The sequence below is a fragment of the Quercus lobata genome, chromosome 7 (genome assembly GCF_001633185.2).
Source record: "Quercus lobata isolate SW786 chromosome 7, ValleyOak3.0 Primary Assembly, whole genome shotgun sequence".
Classification (NCBI taxonomy): Eukaryota; Viridiplantae; Streptophyta; class Magnoliopsida; order Fagales; family Fagaceae; genus Quercus; species Quercus lobata.
In genome coordinates this window covers 11,634,617-11,651,393 of record NC_044910.1, presented here as the reverse complement: position 1 = coordinate 11,651,393, position 16,777 = coordinate 11,634,617, and the positions used below count along the sequence as shown (strand labels likewise).

The following is a 16,777-nucleotide window of genomic DNA, read 5'->3' as shown; positions in this document are numbered from 1 at the left end:
AATTAGTTAACTACTATTATAAGCATTAACTGATTTTGTTGGGTTTCTCTTATTTTGGGCAAGTCTAGTCAGCCTACCAAACCAATAGAAAACATAGTCCAGTCAGGTACAGCTTTTTTCAACTGGTTCTTGCTCTGTATCTCTTCTTATTTAGTTGGTGTGTTTGAAAACAGTTCAAATTGAATTTATTTTTTTATTTTCCTGAAAATGCCGTAAATAAGGTTAAAAGTTTGCTAAAAATAATACTAAAAAATACTAAAAACTACAATGAGATCTATAAATAATTGGTTTGTAAAAATGTTCTTTTTCTCCGCACACACAAAGGAAAAAAAAAAAAAGGTTAGCTATAGCTTTAATATGAGAAATTCCAACATTTTCGAAGAAAATATTGCTTATCTTTTTCTCCTATTTTGAATTGACTAATATAGTCGATTATCTAAAAAAGAAAAAAAGATTATCAAAAGATTGACTAATATAATCAATAAAATTAAAAAATTATGCAAAATGTGATTTTGTTACGGTGTTAATGTAAATTTACTATAACTAATCAAAACAGTTTTCTATTTATTTTTTTGTGATTCTCAAGTGAAGGAAGAGAATAAATAATAATTGTTGTATGTGAAGAGAGAAAACAATTTTAAAAAATTAAGAAAAATTAATATTTTAATCAAATAGATTATTAAACATGGATGTTTTGAAAAATGGTTTGCTAAAATAAAAACTGTTTGTTCTTATTTTAAAATAGACAATATTTTTTTTATAAGATAATGAAGTTAATTAGATTTTTAGTTTTCAATTAAATTCAAATATATCATTTGATTGACCCAATATGAATTGATGGTGTTTTCCTTTTAAGATTAATTAAATTAAATATAATTATCGGATTGAATTTAATTGAGAAACCTACTTTGAGTGTTCCATTTTACACCCTACAGTCTATTACATGTTTTTTTTTCCCCTTATAGATTAACCAAAGTATAAAATGAGAAAAATTATTCCATAAAAACGATTGAAAAAAGTAGACACGTGACATTGTATAATTGTTAGAGCAAAAAGTGAAATACTAAAATATGGGAAGAAGATTTTGTATTTACCCCATTATGATAAGAGTGGGTCCTTTTATTTTTATTTTTAATACGGAAAAGAGAGAAAAGGGCAATAATGTGCTGTAAATTTTAGCATATATCCCTCCTTCTTTTTTTCATAGAGAAGAGTAAAGAAAAAAAAAATATAATATGGCATCAATTTTTTTCTTGACATTAAATTTTATATAATAACATTGATGATATTTTAATAATATTTCATAAAATTTTTCACTCCTTGATAAGTTGTAACAAGCTATTAATGCATTTAAGGACACAATTTTCTTTTTAAAATTTTCTAATATAGTTTGTTGTCATTGGCACATGACATAAGTAATGTCAATAATAAACTCACTCGAAAGTATATTAATTTTAACAGTAATATATTGACATTTTCTTTGTGGTATCCTATGTCTTGATTCTAATCATCCTATCCCATTATCTACTTATAAAAAAAAATTACAATACCCACAAATTTTGCAAGCAAGTATTTGACTAGAATTATAAAAAGCAAATTCAGCATGAGATTCATATAGAAAATGTTTATTAATGAATCAAATTACAAATAATTAAAAAAAAATTATAGAATGAGATTGATCAAGACTTCAAGGTTTATTATGTACCTTTTTTTAATAAATTTTTTTAAAAAAAATTCTTTTGGGTTGGTGGGTGATTAAAGTAGTATAAAAAGTGAGCCAGCAAATGTGGAACTCTATAAATAATTTAATAGGTGGGTGGGTTGTTGGGACTTGGGTGGGAACTGGTACTAGTATGAAAGGGAACTCTATAAATCAAGTGTAGAGCATGATTAGGGGGACCGGACTATGATTAGGGGGACCGTACCATTTTAGTCTGGTCCAATTGAACCTGGGTGGTACACGGAACTTTCTTCTGTGTGCTTTCGTTGTCAAAGCCCAGTCAAGTCTAATTTTTAAATGTCTTAATGGGTAAAAAATCGGTAGAATTGGCAATGGTCGGGTTTGGGCCAAAAAAAAAAAAAATTAATAATAATAATAAAACCCAAAATTTTCAATCCATTTTATATATCAAACCATATTAAAGTTTAGGAAGTTTATTCTAAACTCATCTCATTTATATTTGATAAACAGGTAAAATATAGTTAACACCTTTGAGGTTTGGACTAATGCCAATTAAGTCCAAGACTTTTCAAAACTGACTAACTTAGTTCTTAATTACCATAAGAGATGAGAGAAAAATGAGTAATGGTATAGGGTCCAAGGGAAAATTATTAGGTACTTTCGGAGTATCATAAATACGTACTCTCTCTTCTTTCACATGAATAGTAGGTCCTACCATGAATTTAATTAGTAAGACTCACTATCTATGTGAAAAGAGGGAGTACGCATTTATGGTACTCCGGAAGTACACAATAATTTTCCAGGGTCCAAGATGAGTTTACCAATTTAAGGACCAAGTTCAATTAACCCAAACCTCAAAGGTGTTTAGAGATTCAAAAAAACAAAAAAATGAGGGATCAAAAATTTTAAATTCTAATATTTTAGAGATTCCAACGTTTAAGAAAACAAATGTATTATCCTAAATAAGAATAAAAATATAAGTATATTATAAATACAATATATTATAGTTTTTATTCATTTTCTTTTAGTAAAAATTTTAAATTTTAAAATTCACAACTTTGTATGACAATTTCCTATTAAATGTCATCACTAAAAATTGCATATTAGTGATGACATGATGACATTGTTTGTCATCACTGATGATATGATAAAATATTAGCGACGACATTATATTTTACATTTTTTTGGATTTTTCTTTAAAATTTACATTCTGAATTTTACATGGCTACCTAATGAGAAATAATAAATCACAATCCCACACATCACAAATTTTCAATCACAAATACTTATATAATCATAACAACTGCTCAATAAATAACTACTAATAAGGAAAAACAATACACAAGTTCAATATCATATACATAATTTAAATTCAAATCTACTCTCTCAAATACTAATCAAATAATAACAAATTTTTCAAAAAGATATACAACCAAGCTTGCAATGAAATGTATCTCCCCTCAACATTATCAGTAGCCCAAGACATGCGACATTTTAACTTGAAATAAAAAGAATAAACCAACATATAGGTCAACTAAAGTAGATGACAAAAATGTGTACAAAATAGTTTTAATATCTAAGTAAAACTTTAACATTTTTATTTTTGAAAAATACCATAGCTAAGAAGATATGAAAGCTTTATGTACTTAACAAAACTTAACCTGCATCAAAACTTAAATTAATCTTCATCCCTAAGATCTCCAATAGATTCATCATTGCTAGATAAATCTTTTTCCTGATGTAAGCTTAAAACATCATCATCACTATATATTTCTTCTTCACAGTTGGAGTCTGTATCCCATTCCTCATTAGACAAGTCATCATTGATGAACATACTTTCACCAAGTTGTTCATATACATCATCAATAGCTATTAAGGCCCCCAAATCTATTGCTAGCACATCATTCTCTATGTAACATAGTTGAGTCTTCATCATTTTCTTGGGGAAAAAAATGACAACAACTAATATATATTGATAGAGAAAAATAATCATTGTAAAGAAATTAAAGTTAAAGAATTTAAAGCAAATGAAAAGTCATTAATACATACGAAATATCACTTATCTAAAAAACATATCATGAAGTTAAAGCAAAAGAATTTAAATGGAGATACAAACAGATTGTTAATTAAACAAAAATAAATAAATAGAAAAAAAAGCCTAATTCTTTCTTCTACTTCCCAAACCAAAAAGACAATAGTCTAGCATCATGGGAGAATCTTTCTTTTGGAGATTAATAGAAAGACAATAGACATGTTGAGTCCCAATATCCCAACAAAAAAAGAAAGAAAAAAGAGACAATTAATCTACAATACACAATTCAATATACAATTTAAGTCCTTTATTGTTCGTGGGTTCCAATTAGCTTAACTAGTAAAGTCTTTGATAGTTGAATAAGTGATCTGGGGTTCATTTCCCGTCTATACCAAAAACCAATTAGTGTCTTAGTTTGATGATAAAGAGTTATCATTAGGAGTGGACATTATAGATTGAAACTTTCTAAAAAAAAGTCCTTTATTGTTCATAGTATGCTACAAAAAAAGTGTAATCAACTATTACATGAGTTAGATATGTTCAAAAAAGCAAGAAATAATATAAAATTGGATTCTATACCATATTTTTATCTATAAATGTAGAAATTGACAAGAAGCTCAAAGTAATTCTCTATTAGTTCAACACACTCATACTAAAATAGATGGAAATGTTGTGAGAGAGGAATGACATGGGAAGTGGTTACATTTAGAACTCAAGAGTGAAAGAATAAAACTAATCCACCTTTTTCAAGTGAGCTGTGTTTTTTATTTGTTTCCCTCCAAAGATTTAAGAAATTAAACTACTTCTCTCATCCCCTTGGTACATTTTGGCCACAAAGGAAATTATCGAAATACTCTAATGAAAGTGGCTTGCAGTTTTAATGAACATATTCATATATCGTTAAATGCATGTCTTTTCAGCCTATGAATTCACTTTATTTGTCAGTTCAATAGCCTACGGCACTACATCAAATTTAAACATTATTCTATTAGCATATTTAGTAGATTAGTATTAAAGAAAGAGTGATGTTAGAACCACAAATTATTGTACAATTTTTGCCACAACTTGCCACGAGTTGTGAGTTGTGGAGGTGTGGATTCACAATTTTTTTCCTACCACTTACAACTTGCCATGTGACAAGTTGTGGCAAAAGTTTTGTAATAAATTGTGGAACTAGCAATTTTATTATTATTATTTTTTTAAAGAACTAGCTAGAAAATATTGTGAATTCACTATGCTTATCACTTCAACAGCCTACAACACCACCTTCAAATTTAAACATTATACTATTTGCATATTTAGTAGATCAATATTAAAGAACTAGCTGGTGAATACTGTGAACATGATAATTAAATAAAACATGTAGCATTGCCAACTAATAGACACACTTGGAAATTGAATAAATCCATTATGTAATATGCAGTACACACAATTTTTTTTTTTTTGGTGAAAACAAACCGTTAATTGTTTTAGTATGCCATTTGGTGCACATAAAAATAAACAAATACATTCGAGTAAACTATATCCTTTAAGCATTTCTTAAGTATCGAGAATCTACTTGATGTAGAATAGACAACACATGCCTTCCTAGAGCAGCAGGGGCACAGGAAGTCACAACACAAGATCAAAGGGGGGTGCCAGTGGGGGCCATCGGGGTAACAGTGTCGGAATTGCATGAAATTTGGTAAGTCGAATGGAAACGTCGTTCTGATCTAGATTCATGTGCTATGAACGTCGCTAAAATTTAGGCGAATTCATTCGTTAAGGCCCCGATAACAGTGTTTTTTGCTATTTATAGTAATACTTGTTTTTCCTTAATAACTTTTAGTTTAAAAGTCAAAATAAGGTCTCATCTATTTGGGAACGACCCTTAAGATTAGTAGTTTATGATTCTGCATTTAACTCAATTTTGTCATTTTTGGTAAATTTTAGTATTTTGTCACCTAATTGCGTAATTAGTGTGAATTAGAGTTTTTAGATGTTTATCTCAGTATTTATATGTTTTGTAGCCATCAGAAGGCAGATTAGACTATTATCAATAAACACAGACGTTTTGTCAAATTTTTTTTTCTGGTAGATTCCAGTTTTATCTCCTTCTGGATTCAGGGAAACCCCTCGTGGATATGAGGTTTACTACTAGAAACTAACAGTTTAGTTTATGTTCCATCAAGAGAGCATCATGTGTGCTTTTCTTCAGGCTTCTGCGACATCACTACTTCAGTATATCTTAATTACGAAAGTAATATTAAAAAAATCAAATATAAAAAACTATTTAGTTTCCATTAGATGTTCAACTTCACTTAAAAGAATCAATGAAAACATATTATGTTGCAACTGTGTTTTAAATTTTAAGGGGTTCTAAATCTTAGCATAAAGGATTGCAGTACTGTAGCTACATCCTTAACTCCATCTTTTTTATTAATTTATCATATTATATCTTTATTTATTTAATGACAAAAACAAAGAAGAAAAGTCATACCTCGGGCCCACTTGTAGGACTTGGATCAAACCTTAATATCAAATCAGTAAAAAATTGAAAAACATACCAACTTGATAAACTGATAAACACGAAGAAGCAGAGAAGAAAGAAAAAAAATACAAACCAACTTGATAAACATGAAGAAGAATTAAAGAAGAAAAATTTTACATATTTATTAATTTATCATATTATATATTTATTAATTTAATGACAAAAACAAAGAAGAAGAGTCATACCTAGGGCCCGCTTGTAGGACTTCGAGCAAATCTTAATATCAAATTGGTAAAAATCTGAAAAGCAAACCAACTTGATAAACATGAAGAAGAATTAAAGAACAAAGAAAAAATGAAAAGCAAACAACTAACCGAGAGATAATGAGTAACCGAGAAAAAGATGGGAATGATGGACTTCAAATCCGTTATGTTAGGTAGTGTTCTTTTTTTTTTTTTTTTTTTTAACATCTCCGGCGTTAGTGTGATAGAAACTATATCTATTGTGGCATTCGTTTGTCACAATAGGCCATATATTATGAGAGATTTACATTGCCTTCGTTGAAACACAATATTGTGACAACTATTATGCTTCATCACAATAAGGTTTTTTATTTTACTAATAAATTTTATTGGTGGGGATAAAATAATTTGTGGACTGACAAAATTGCCCATAATAATAAAATTGATTTTATTCATGAGAATGACCAAAATACCCCTAAATCTTAAAAATGACTAAAATGTCCCTAAATCTAAAAAATGACCAAAATAACCAAAATACCATTGAAACCTCTAAAATGACGAAAATACTTTTGAAACCTCTTGAATGACAAAAAATACCCCTTAACTTGTAAAATGACCAAGATACTCCCGAAACTTCTAAAATGACCAAAATACCTCTAAAACCACTAGAATTAGAAAAAATACCATGAAATCACAAAATGACCAAAATACCCAAAAAATACTCTAAAATAATTAATATACCCCTTGAAATCGCTAAAATGACCACAAAAGAAAAAATTCCCTCAAATTCTTTGGAATGAGAAAAAAATATTCTAGAACCTCTAAAATGACACAAATACCTTGAAATCAATAAATGACCAAAATACCCCGAAACCTCTCAAATGACCAAAAACACCCTGAAGCCTCTAAAATGAACCAAAAAAAAAAAAAAAAAAACCTTGAAACCTTTTAAAAGACAAAAATACTCCCAAAACCTAAAAAATGATCAAAAGTACCTTGAAACCTCTAAGATGACCAAATACTCCCAAAACCTTTAAAATGAAAAAAAAAAAAAAAAAAAAAAAAAAAAAAAAAAACCCCACAAAAACCTAAAAAATGACCAAAAATACCTTGAAATTGGTAAAGTTACCAAAATACCCCCGCGAAATCTCTAAAATGACAATTTTGGTCCTTTAAGAAGTTAAGGAGTATTTTGGTTATTTTAGAAATTTCAGTATATTTTGGTCATTTTAGATATTTCAAGGGTATTTAGGTCATTTTAGAGGTTTCGGGGTATTTTGGTCATTTTAGATATTTCGGGAGCATTTTTGGTTATTTTAGAGGTTTTGGGGTATTTGAGTCATTTTAGAGGTTTCGAGAGTATTTTGATCATTCCAGTTGTTTCGGGAGAATTTTGGTCAATTTAGAACAAACTTTCCTAGCCTTAGGGGCATATAACTCATGATATCTTATGTGTATAGATATTGATGACTTTGATTTTAGACGAAAAAACAAAAATAGCTTTAGTTTGAAAACAATTTGAAAAACCCATGATTAGTAAGGTTAATGTCAAGATAAACTGAAAATCTAATGTTTGATCCAAGGGAGCACCTACAAGTATCTTCCCTTTAAACATTAAATTTTGAAAATCAGTATTTTTTTTATGGAAAATATAATTTTAAAGGTAGTACTTTGAACTACTCCTATCACCCCCATGTGTGATCCAGGGGAAAACATAGCTTTAAAGGGAGTACTTTGGGGAACATAATTTAATGGGATGGTCAGATTAAGAGAACAAGGCTAAGCAAATCTTCATGGGGCCACATGGCATGTGATCATCATGCTCTAATTCATATTTAAATCTTGATCATTTGATTTGAAGAGTATGGTCAAATATTGGTGTTAGCGAAATTTGGGAATATTTTTTTTATGAGAAACAAATTTGAGAATATTTGGATGGTCAAATTGAGAGAACAGAGTCAATCAAAGTTGTTTACCATGCAGGTATACGACACATGTCCATCATGCGCCAAAATTAGATCTGGAATCCAACTATTGGATTTGAAGAGTGTAATAAAAGGTTAACTATGGTAAATTATGGTCACAATAAGATGATTGGATTTAGAGAAAGGTGCAAACTTAATAGATGGCCCCGAGACTGCTGGATTTGGTGAAACTAGGTTGAGTGGGAAGGATTTTAGTGGGATATTGGGTTTTGGCATAGTTGTTAGAAAATCTGAAAGAAAAAATACTTTTGCAAGATGATGAACATGTTAACATTGACTTAGATAGAGTTGATTAGGCAAGATGATGGAAAAAATTATTATTTTGGCTTATATATCTGTAGACACTCGATTTTGCACTCATAATTTAATCAAGGAAGATGATTGGAGTGACCATCCATGTACCCAAAAAAAAGCCATTCTTGCATTACATGCATCATTTTATTCTTGCATCACATGCATCATTTTGCCTTTGCATTACATGCATTAATTCATTTATTGCATATCATAAAAATGATCTTGAGATTTTCACATGCATCATTTTCTATTGAAGCTAGGGTTTTTAGGTTTCAAAGATAACTGAATAGGTTTTTTTGAACCCTAAAACATCCTCTCAAGTAGAAGAGTGCTCATGCAAGAGGTTGTTTTCTAAACCCTTTTATTTTTATGCTTTTCTTATCATGATGATGTATGTTTAATTGTTTCAAATATTTATAATTTGGTTTATAAAAACATGTTCTTGATTTCTTTATTGTTGGTATAATCTGTTTCCTAATTTTAAAGATTTGCATGTAGTCAACTATTTTTCTTCAAATAAAACGAACCTGCATCTTTTTTAGATGTAGATCTGAATTTTTCTTCAAATAAAACGGATTTGCATCTTTCTTAGATGCAAATCTGAATTTTTCATCAAAATAAAACAGATCTGAATTTTTCTTCAAATAAAACAGATCTGTATCTTTCTTAGATGCAGATTTGAATTTTTCTTTAAAATAAAAGGGATCTGCATATTCCTTAGATGTAAATCTAAATTTTCCTCACATCAAAACTGATTTGTATCTTTCTTAAGATACAAATCGGATTTTTCTTAAAACATATGCAGATTTTTGAAAAAAAGAAAGAGATCATGAATCGTTGTTTTGTTGTTTGTTTTGTTTGAGTCATGTAATATGAAATTATGTTGTGAATGAGATCATCTTCATAACAAATATATCTTTTTCAAATATAGAAACAGATTTGATTTTTCTGTTACATAAAAAACCATTTTTTTGTCATCATCAAAATAGATCTGATCTTTTACAAAACTCAAAACATTTTTTTTTTTTTATCTCTTAAAAAATAGATCTGAATTTTTTAACAAACCAAAAGACTTTGTATTTTATGTAATAAAAACATATCTGAATTTTTATCTCCAAAAACCACTTTTTCTTTAATACTACAAAACAAATATGATATTTTGACAAATCAAAATCAATTTTTTTTTTTTTTTTACGAACCAAAACAGATCTGAATTTTTTAAACATAAAAAAAAAAAAAAGAAGAAGAGATTTCATTCATAAATAAATTTGTATGGTTTAATTTTGATTTCACATGTTCAACATATCATTCATGACGTGCATGACATGGTAAAATATCATGTATTATCACTTTTGGGTTTAATCATTTTGAAAATGTATGTTATAAATATATGTTAATTTGATTTATTTAGTTAGTTTTTCCAAAATATTATTACATAATTAACGATTAAATTGGTTATTAGTTGTATATGTTATGATTTTATAATAAATATACCATTCATATATGTATATCGATTTTTTTTTTTTAATTTTATAAAGTATTTGTGTATCTTACGATACATGATATAAAAAAATAAAAAAAAATTATTCATGATACAGTTCGCGTTTTGATAACTATGGGTATTGGTCAGTATTTTGAGTGAAATCAAAACTTTCTCGATTTTTGTTATTTTATCGATTTCAAGTTTCAAATGGGTAAAATTATTATTTGAGAGTATTTTGAAGCAACAAGCCCTCCCTTGTCTCTTTGTTTTTTTTTTGTTTTTTTAATTTTTTTTATTTAATGGATTTGAGAGTATTTAATTATTTTGGCGGTTTCAAGGTTATTTTGGTCATTGTATAAGTTTGGGGGTATTTTGGTCATTTTAACGAGGTAAATTGTAATTTAATCATTTCAAATATTTTAAAGGAAATTATGTCATTTTAAATATTTTAAGAGGCATTTTGGAGGATTTGATTAAAAAAAGAAAATCATATTATATCAAAATTATTTTGGCCACATATTAGTGACGACATTCTTTGTCGTCATTAAAAGATTCCTAATAGCGACGACCTAATTCGTCGCTAATATATAATCTACTTCCTTTCATTAATTCCTGCCACTTTTTGAGAGTGAAAATTTTTCCTTCTATTATATTTTGGTAGATATATTTGTGATGACATGTTGTGTCATTATTAAAGACCATAGGTGTCGTCGTTAAAATAAATGTTATTTTAGCAACGCAAATGTCATCGCTATAAAATTTATTGTCGTCACTAAAAGTTTCCCTCCATTTTTCAAAAGTAAATAAAATTCCCTCCACGATGTTAGGGACGACTTATTAACAACTACCTTAGTGTTGTTGCTACTATGCACTTATTAGCGATGGCCATATATTATCGTTGCTAATGTGTGCCTAATAGTGACGACTTTTTGGTCGTCGCGAAAACAATGGTCGCAAAAGGCCAAAATTATTTTAGTGAATAATATTCATATGTAATTGGTTTATTCCCTTTTTAGAAAATATGATATTTTTCACTAGCATTTAAGCAAACACATATGTATACCTCTATGCATATATGTGTTTATATAATATGTATGTATGTATATGTGTGTATATTTGACAACCCCCCCTCCCAAAGCATCAAATCCCAGCTCCACCCCTACAAAGAATCATGTTTATCTTATCATGAGTCAATTCAAATGAGTCAGATCAAGTCGAGTTAACCTAAAAATTGATTATCTAAACTACTATTCAACAAAATTTAAGTATTAACCACTTTTACACAAACTTAAGTAATATCTTAAAAGAGAAGGATAGACACTCTTACATTTTCTTTTCTTTTCTTTTCTTTTTTATTATAGAAAAACCTACAATTTTTGTAAATGAAAAAAAAAATACAGATATTTTAGTAATTTAAATTAATTACCGGGTCAAGTTTTGGTTATAAAGCTATAAAACCAAACCCTAATGGATTTAAAAATGCAACCCCAGGATCCATTTGTAAAATCCCAAATCCATTCTATTAGCAGGTTAAGTTGAACAACCCACGAAACCCAGCTCATTGCCATCCTCAAATGGCTAAATTGTCATGTTAGGGAAGAAAACAGTTTATGGTAAGGCTACCTGTGAAGTATCTTTAAAAGGGTCTTTGATTGTGCACATACTTTCTCCATAACAACTTTCTAAAATGAGTCAAATGACTGAAATTCAGCTGTCAAATTACAGCAGGTATATTCAAAAGGAAATTACCATTAATGAACTTGTATTAAGAACTATAAGATAGTTGGGCATATACAACATTTCAATTATCAATGATAAAAAATTTAAGAAGTAGCTTATATTGATGGGTTATGTTAGTGATGAGGAATATTAAGGAGAACTTATCCATGCAACTAACAAGTATGCACCTGGTGAAGACAATTTATATGTCATCTTTGAAAGGGATGCACTCTCCATAGTACTTTTATTAATTGGTGTGAGGATCTAGATTGCATGACATAGTCTATTATCTGTTGTAAAAGCAGAAGCTTTGACACCAATTTCTTGAGAATAGCGAAAATGTTAATATCTATTTGTTGTATGTGTATCCAAATAACAAAGGGCTTATGCAAAATAGAAATAAAAAGATAAAAGAAACAATCACACAAGGAACACAAAGATTGACGTGGTTCGACCTAAGCCTACATCCACGAGCGGTGTCAAGGAAAAATTTCACTAATAAAGGAGGAAGATTACAATAGTAGTACTCTCACTGGACCCAAGAAAAGTACACCAAAGAGCTATCTCACACAAAGAATAAAGAAAACTCTTCTAGAAGTCCTCAAAGTTGCGGCACTTTTAACACACAGAACGATAGCCGCATAAGTGACCAAGTGGTGCCAAATAACAATTCCAAGTTTAACTTGGATTTCCTAATACGGCTGGCTATTAGTTTGAGAGTAATCCAATAACAAGAGTCCTAGTAGGACTTGGTCACTTATTCGTAGACCAACGGCAAGCCACACGTAACATTATCACCAATGTGTTTAGATATAAAATATCAATAAGGAAATATTTGAGGAAACTTATTAGTGCAAACTTATAAGTTAGCACCAAATGAAGCTATCTGGGGTCAAGCGAAACCAACTCCTACAAGTTATGACCATATCTAAGGATAATCTACTAAGGGTCTATTTGGATAAAACTTATTTTGCTGAAATTAAAAACTGAAAACTGAAAACACTGTAGCAAAATAATTTTTAAATGTGTAAATAGTATTGTAGGATCCATTTTTAATGAAAAAGTGACTGAAAAGTGGAATTTGTGAGTTCGTGAACAGTGCATCCAGCACTGTTCGTGGTTGACTTGGTCAAATAGTACGGTTGGAACAAAAAAAAGAAAAAAAAAGTCAGAAAACGCAAACGCAGCCACTTAGAATTCGAATCCAAACTCCCTCTAAGTCTTACAGATGCCAATTTTGAAGTGAAAATCTTGTAATTTAATGACATTATCTGAATTTTGTAATGTCGCTAGCTTTAAGGGAAATGCTACGTCTACAAAATTTTCACAACAAATTTTAGATGGTAGGTTGTTACTAATGAGCAAGAAAGTAATTTCAGTAGTGAATTTAAATTAAAAACTTGTAACAACTTATCACTTAAGATCTGTTGTGAATGTAACACTTCTCTTAGCCTTAATCATTCTAATTGATTTATTAATCATTCTCCTAGAGTAAAAATCTACTATTGCTTCTTTAACTATAAAATCATGTTCATAAAGTTGTTAATGCCATGCCATAACTTCGGTCAAGAAATCGGCCCATTGGAAGATCCAAGCCCAATTAAAGCCCTAAATTTATAGGCCTTTGTAGGGTTACGTGTTTTTTTTATTTGTATTTATTCTTTTCCAAGATTGGTTGCAATAGACTTTACCATGGAATAAAATCAAGGTATATAAAATATTAAATTGGTCCTTACTTGACAAAGTTAAATACGAGTATTTTCTATGCTGCGATTGTGGTCTATTTTTTTTTTTTTTTTTTTTTGAGTATAAACTGCAGAGTGATTGTGGTCTATTATTCTTTATATTCATTTCAATTAATTATAGCAAATAGATCCTTGCCGTCTGAATGACGTGGAATAGGTTTTTTTTTTGGTAATAATTTTTATATATATATATATATATAATAAAAAAAATTCCTTGCCATTTTTTGTTTAATAAAATAATTTTTGATTTTTTTTTTTTTGGAGAAACAAACACACATACAAGGGAGAGGGAAACAAGTTCTAATAAAAATGTACACTACAACTCCACTCAAAAGCCAAGGTAACTTTTAAGAGAGGATATGACAAATTATACTACTCACAACACACTCTCTCTTAAACAATGTAGAACAATTACCCATACCCAGAATGGACGTGTGGTTCACTGGGATATACCTCTGATGTAATGCATATTACCATGATGTGACATTAAAATTTTTGGTTTATTTTATTTTTTTTAACATTACTATAATTTAAAATTACAAAATATATCACATCATCTTAATCTTATCACTTTTCTAAATAATATAATATTGTATTCTTGTATTGAAATTACATTCATGTAATATTACAATAATATAATATTATGGCGTACTATCATACCACGGCAATCCAACCGCCCCTTATGGTGATCATAAATAACTGCCATAGATAGAAAATTCTGCACAGGATAAAAAACCCAAAAAAAAAAAAAAAAAAAAGGACAATTCTATCTCATTACATTACATGGCTTTCAAAGGGAAGAGTAAATAGGGACACCTGGTAAGGTGGCACCAGCATCAACAATGAACAGGTTGCCCGAAGCATATTCAGAAGAGTCATGTATTAAGTATCGAATAAGTGATGTCAATGCTGGATCTGCGGTGCCCATTTCTCTTAAAGGGACGGTTTTCCTTACCACTTTAGGCAGCCAATCTCTTTGCATAAGACCTTGAGTAATTTCAGATTTGAAAATGCCAGGTGATATAGAATTCACTCTAATTTTGTATACACCCAATTCCAGGGCCATGATCTGTTATAAGTAGAACCATCATTATATGGAAAAATAGTGACAAGAAGAACAAAATCAACACAACACAACACAACACACACACAAACATATATTATGCAGCACTCTTATATAAAAGTAGGAGGCACAAAAGTTGAAATAAAAGACAAACTAGTCTAAGTCTGATAATTGATTAGAATACATTTCCTATGGGCAAAGACTTAAAAGAGACTGACTCTTAGCTCCAAATAAGTGCAGTGTATTCCATAAATATTAAATTTTTGATGTGTTCATCATATAGTTACAGAAAAAGACATCTAGGCAAACAGTCAGCGGACATAATACACCTGTCCCAATTTCATGAAAATACAGTATGATGGTAATTATGTCTGTTCTGACACTCAATTCCAAAGTGGATTAATGTGAAAATCTTTTGGACTTGCAGTTGAAAATGCCTGACCCGAAGAGAATCTCTAGTCTTCATTTGTGTGTCTACTATCTAGCTGCCTCTCTTGGAAATTGGTTCTGTACTCTTTTATTTTTTTGTCTCCAAATGGTAAAAAAGAAGCATACATTTGTTTACCTACTGTTAAAATAATTGAAGTGAACTTTTTCTTTTTCTATTACGATTACGATTTTTCATCTTATAGTAATTATTTTGTTTCCAAACAATTATAAAACATGACAATGGTATTACCCCTATATTTTGGAAGAGTTGCATGGCAATCAACATTACCTTTGTCAAGGTGTTTAGGCCTGCCTTTGAAGAACCATAGGCCACACCTCCAGGCGATTGCCCACGGTCGAGAGCAGCAATAGAAGATATGTTTATGATTGATCCTCCTTGCTCTGCATCGCGCATGCGTATGCCGATGTATTTTGACACCAACCAGGTTCCTGTTAAATTTGTTTTGAGAACCTTATTCCACTCCTCCTCAGACAATTCTAATGGAGATCTTATAGTACCTAATGTACATCACATAAGAGTTTGAAATATCTATCAACAATAACCTTCAACAATCAAATAACAAAAACAGACAGGTTGGCATCCAATGTTAACAATCAGAACGACCCACTCGATTCCTACATGACAAAGTAAGATCGAACATATTCCTACGTACCTCGAAATCCGGCATTATTGACCAGGGCGTGGATATGGCCAAACACATCCCAAGCCTTCTGTACAGACTTCTCGATGGTGGGTCCATCGGCAGTGAGGTCGAGCTCCACAGCCACAGCTCTTGGGGAGCTTGAAGAAGAAGAAGAAGAGAGGTGATTGATTTGATGACAGAGTGATTGGAGTCGATCGACACGTCGAGCAGCGGCAATGATCTTGCAGCCAGCTTTAGCAAGGTCAAGACAGAAGCCAAGACCGAGGCCTGAGGAAGCTCCAGTCACCATCACCACTTTTCCCTCTAGGTCTCCCCATTCCTCCAACGCCAATGCTGCCATTTCTGTGACTCTGTTGGTTTTCTCTAGTTATCAGTTATCACCAAACTCTGTTGGTTTTCTCTAGTTATAATACTGAATGGTTTGAGATTTATATAAGCATTAGAAGAATTTACGTACTACCGTTTTAAGAACGTAGAAAGATGCAATGAGTGAGAATTGATGTAACTGGCCAGCTTTTTGGTGCCAAAACCAACAACTTCTAGTACCTCGAAAAGGAAAATGAAAGGACAAAAAAAAGAAAAAAAAGGAAAAGAAAAGAAATTACATTTGTGGTCTGTTCAAAAACACTTTATTTATCTGTAGTTTAAAAATTGGCATTGTATTCATCTGAGATTAGTTCTGTTTGTCTCTTGTTATCCACTTTTATTAAAACAGGAGATAAATTTTTATTTTTGTTACCTTTTTATGTCTCTTTCCTTTCAAAACATAAAAAATTAAAAAAATCAAGGAAAAAGAAAATCTAAAAATTAGGTTTTGTAAAAATTAAAAATCCAACTTTTACATATTCTTTTCATATAGATCAACTTTTAGATCTTTTATTTCAATACATTAAAAATTGAAATTGTGTGATTCCTCACGTGAATCAGAGAATGGAAAAAAAAAAAAAAAAAAAAAAAAAACTTGGAATA

General features: G+C 30.0%; 1 protein-coding gene across 1 annotated transcript; it reads right to left on the bottom strand.

Moving 5' to 3' along the window:
- Nucleotides 1-14,303: 14,303 nt before the first annotated feature.
- Nucleotides 14,304-16,214, bottom strand: LOC115954203 (3-oxoacyl-[acyl-carrier-protein] reductase FabG-like). Its single transcript, XM_031072114.1, has 3 exons — nucleotides 15,818-16,214; nucleotides 15,433-15,662; nucleotides 14,304-14,720 (listed from the first exon to the last, which is right to left on the bottom strand). The coding sequence occupies exons 1-3, from the start codon at nucleotides 16,146-16,148 to the stop codon at nucleotides 14,442-14,444; spliced, it is 840 nt and encodes a 279-aa protein (XP_030927974.1). The 5' UTR covers nucleotides 16,149-16,214; the 3' UTR covers nucleotides 14,304-14,441.
- Between the last annotated feature and the right edge of the window lie 563 nt (nucleotides 16,215-16,777).

Excerpts from the sequence above, each read along its gene's own strand:
- LOC115954203 (XM_031072114.1), bottom strand. The coding sequence starts at position 16,148 with ATGGCAGCATTGGCGTTGGAGGAATGGGGAGACCTAGAGGGAAAAGTG. Across the intron at positions 15,663-15,817 it reads CAATAATGCCGGATTTCGAG|GTACTATAAGATCTCCATTA; the intron begins GTACGTAGGAAT and ends GATGTACATTAG. Across the intron at positions 14,721-15,432 it reads GCCTAAACACCTTGACAAAG|ATCATGGCCCTGGAATTGGG; the intron begins GTAATGTTGATT and ends TACTTATAACAG.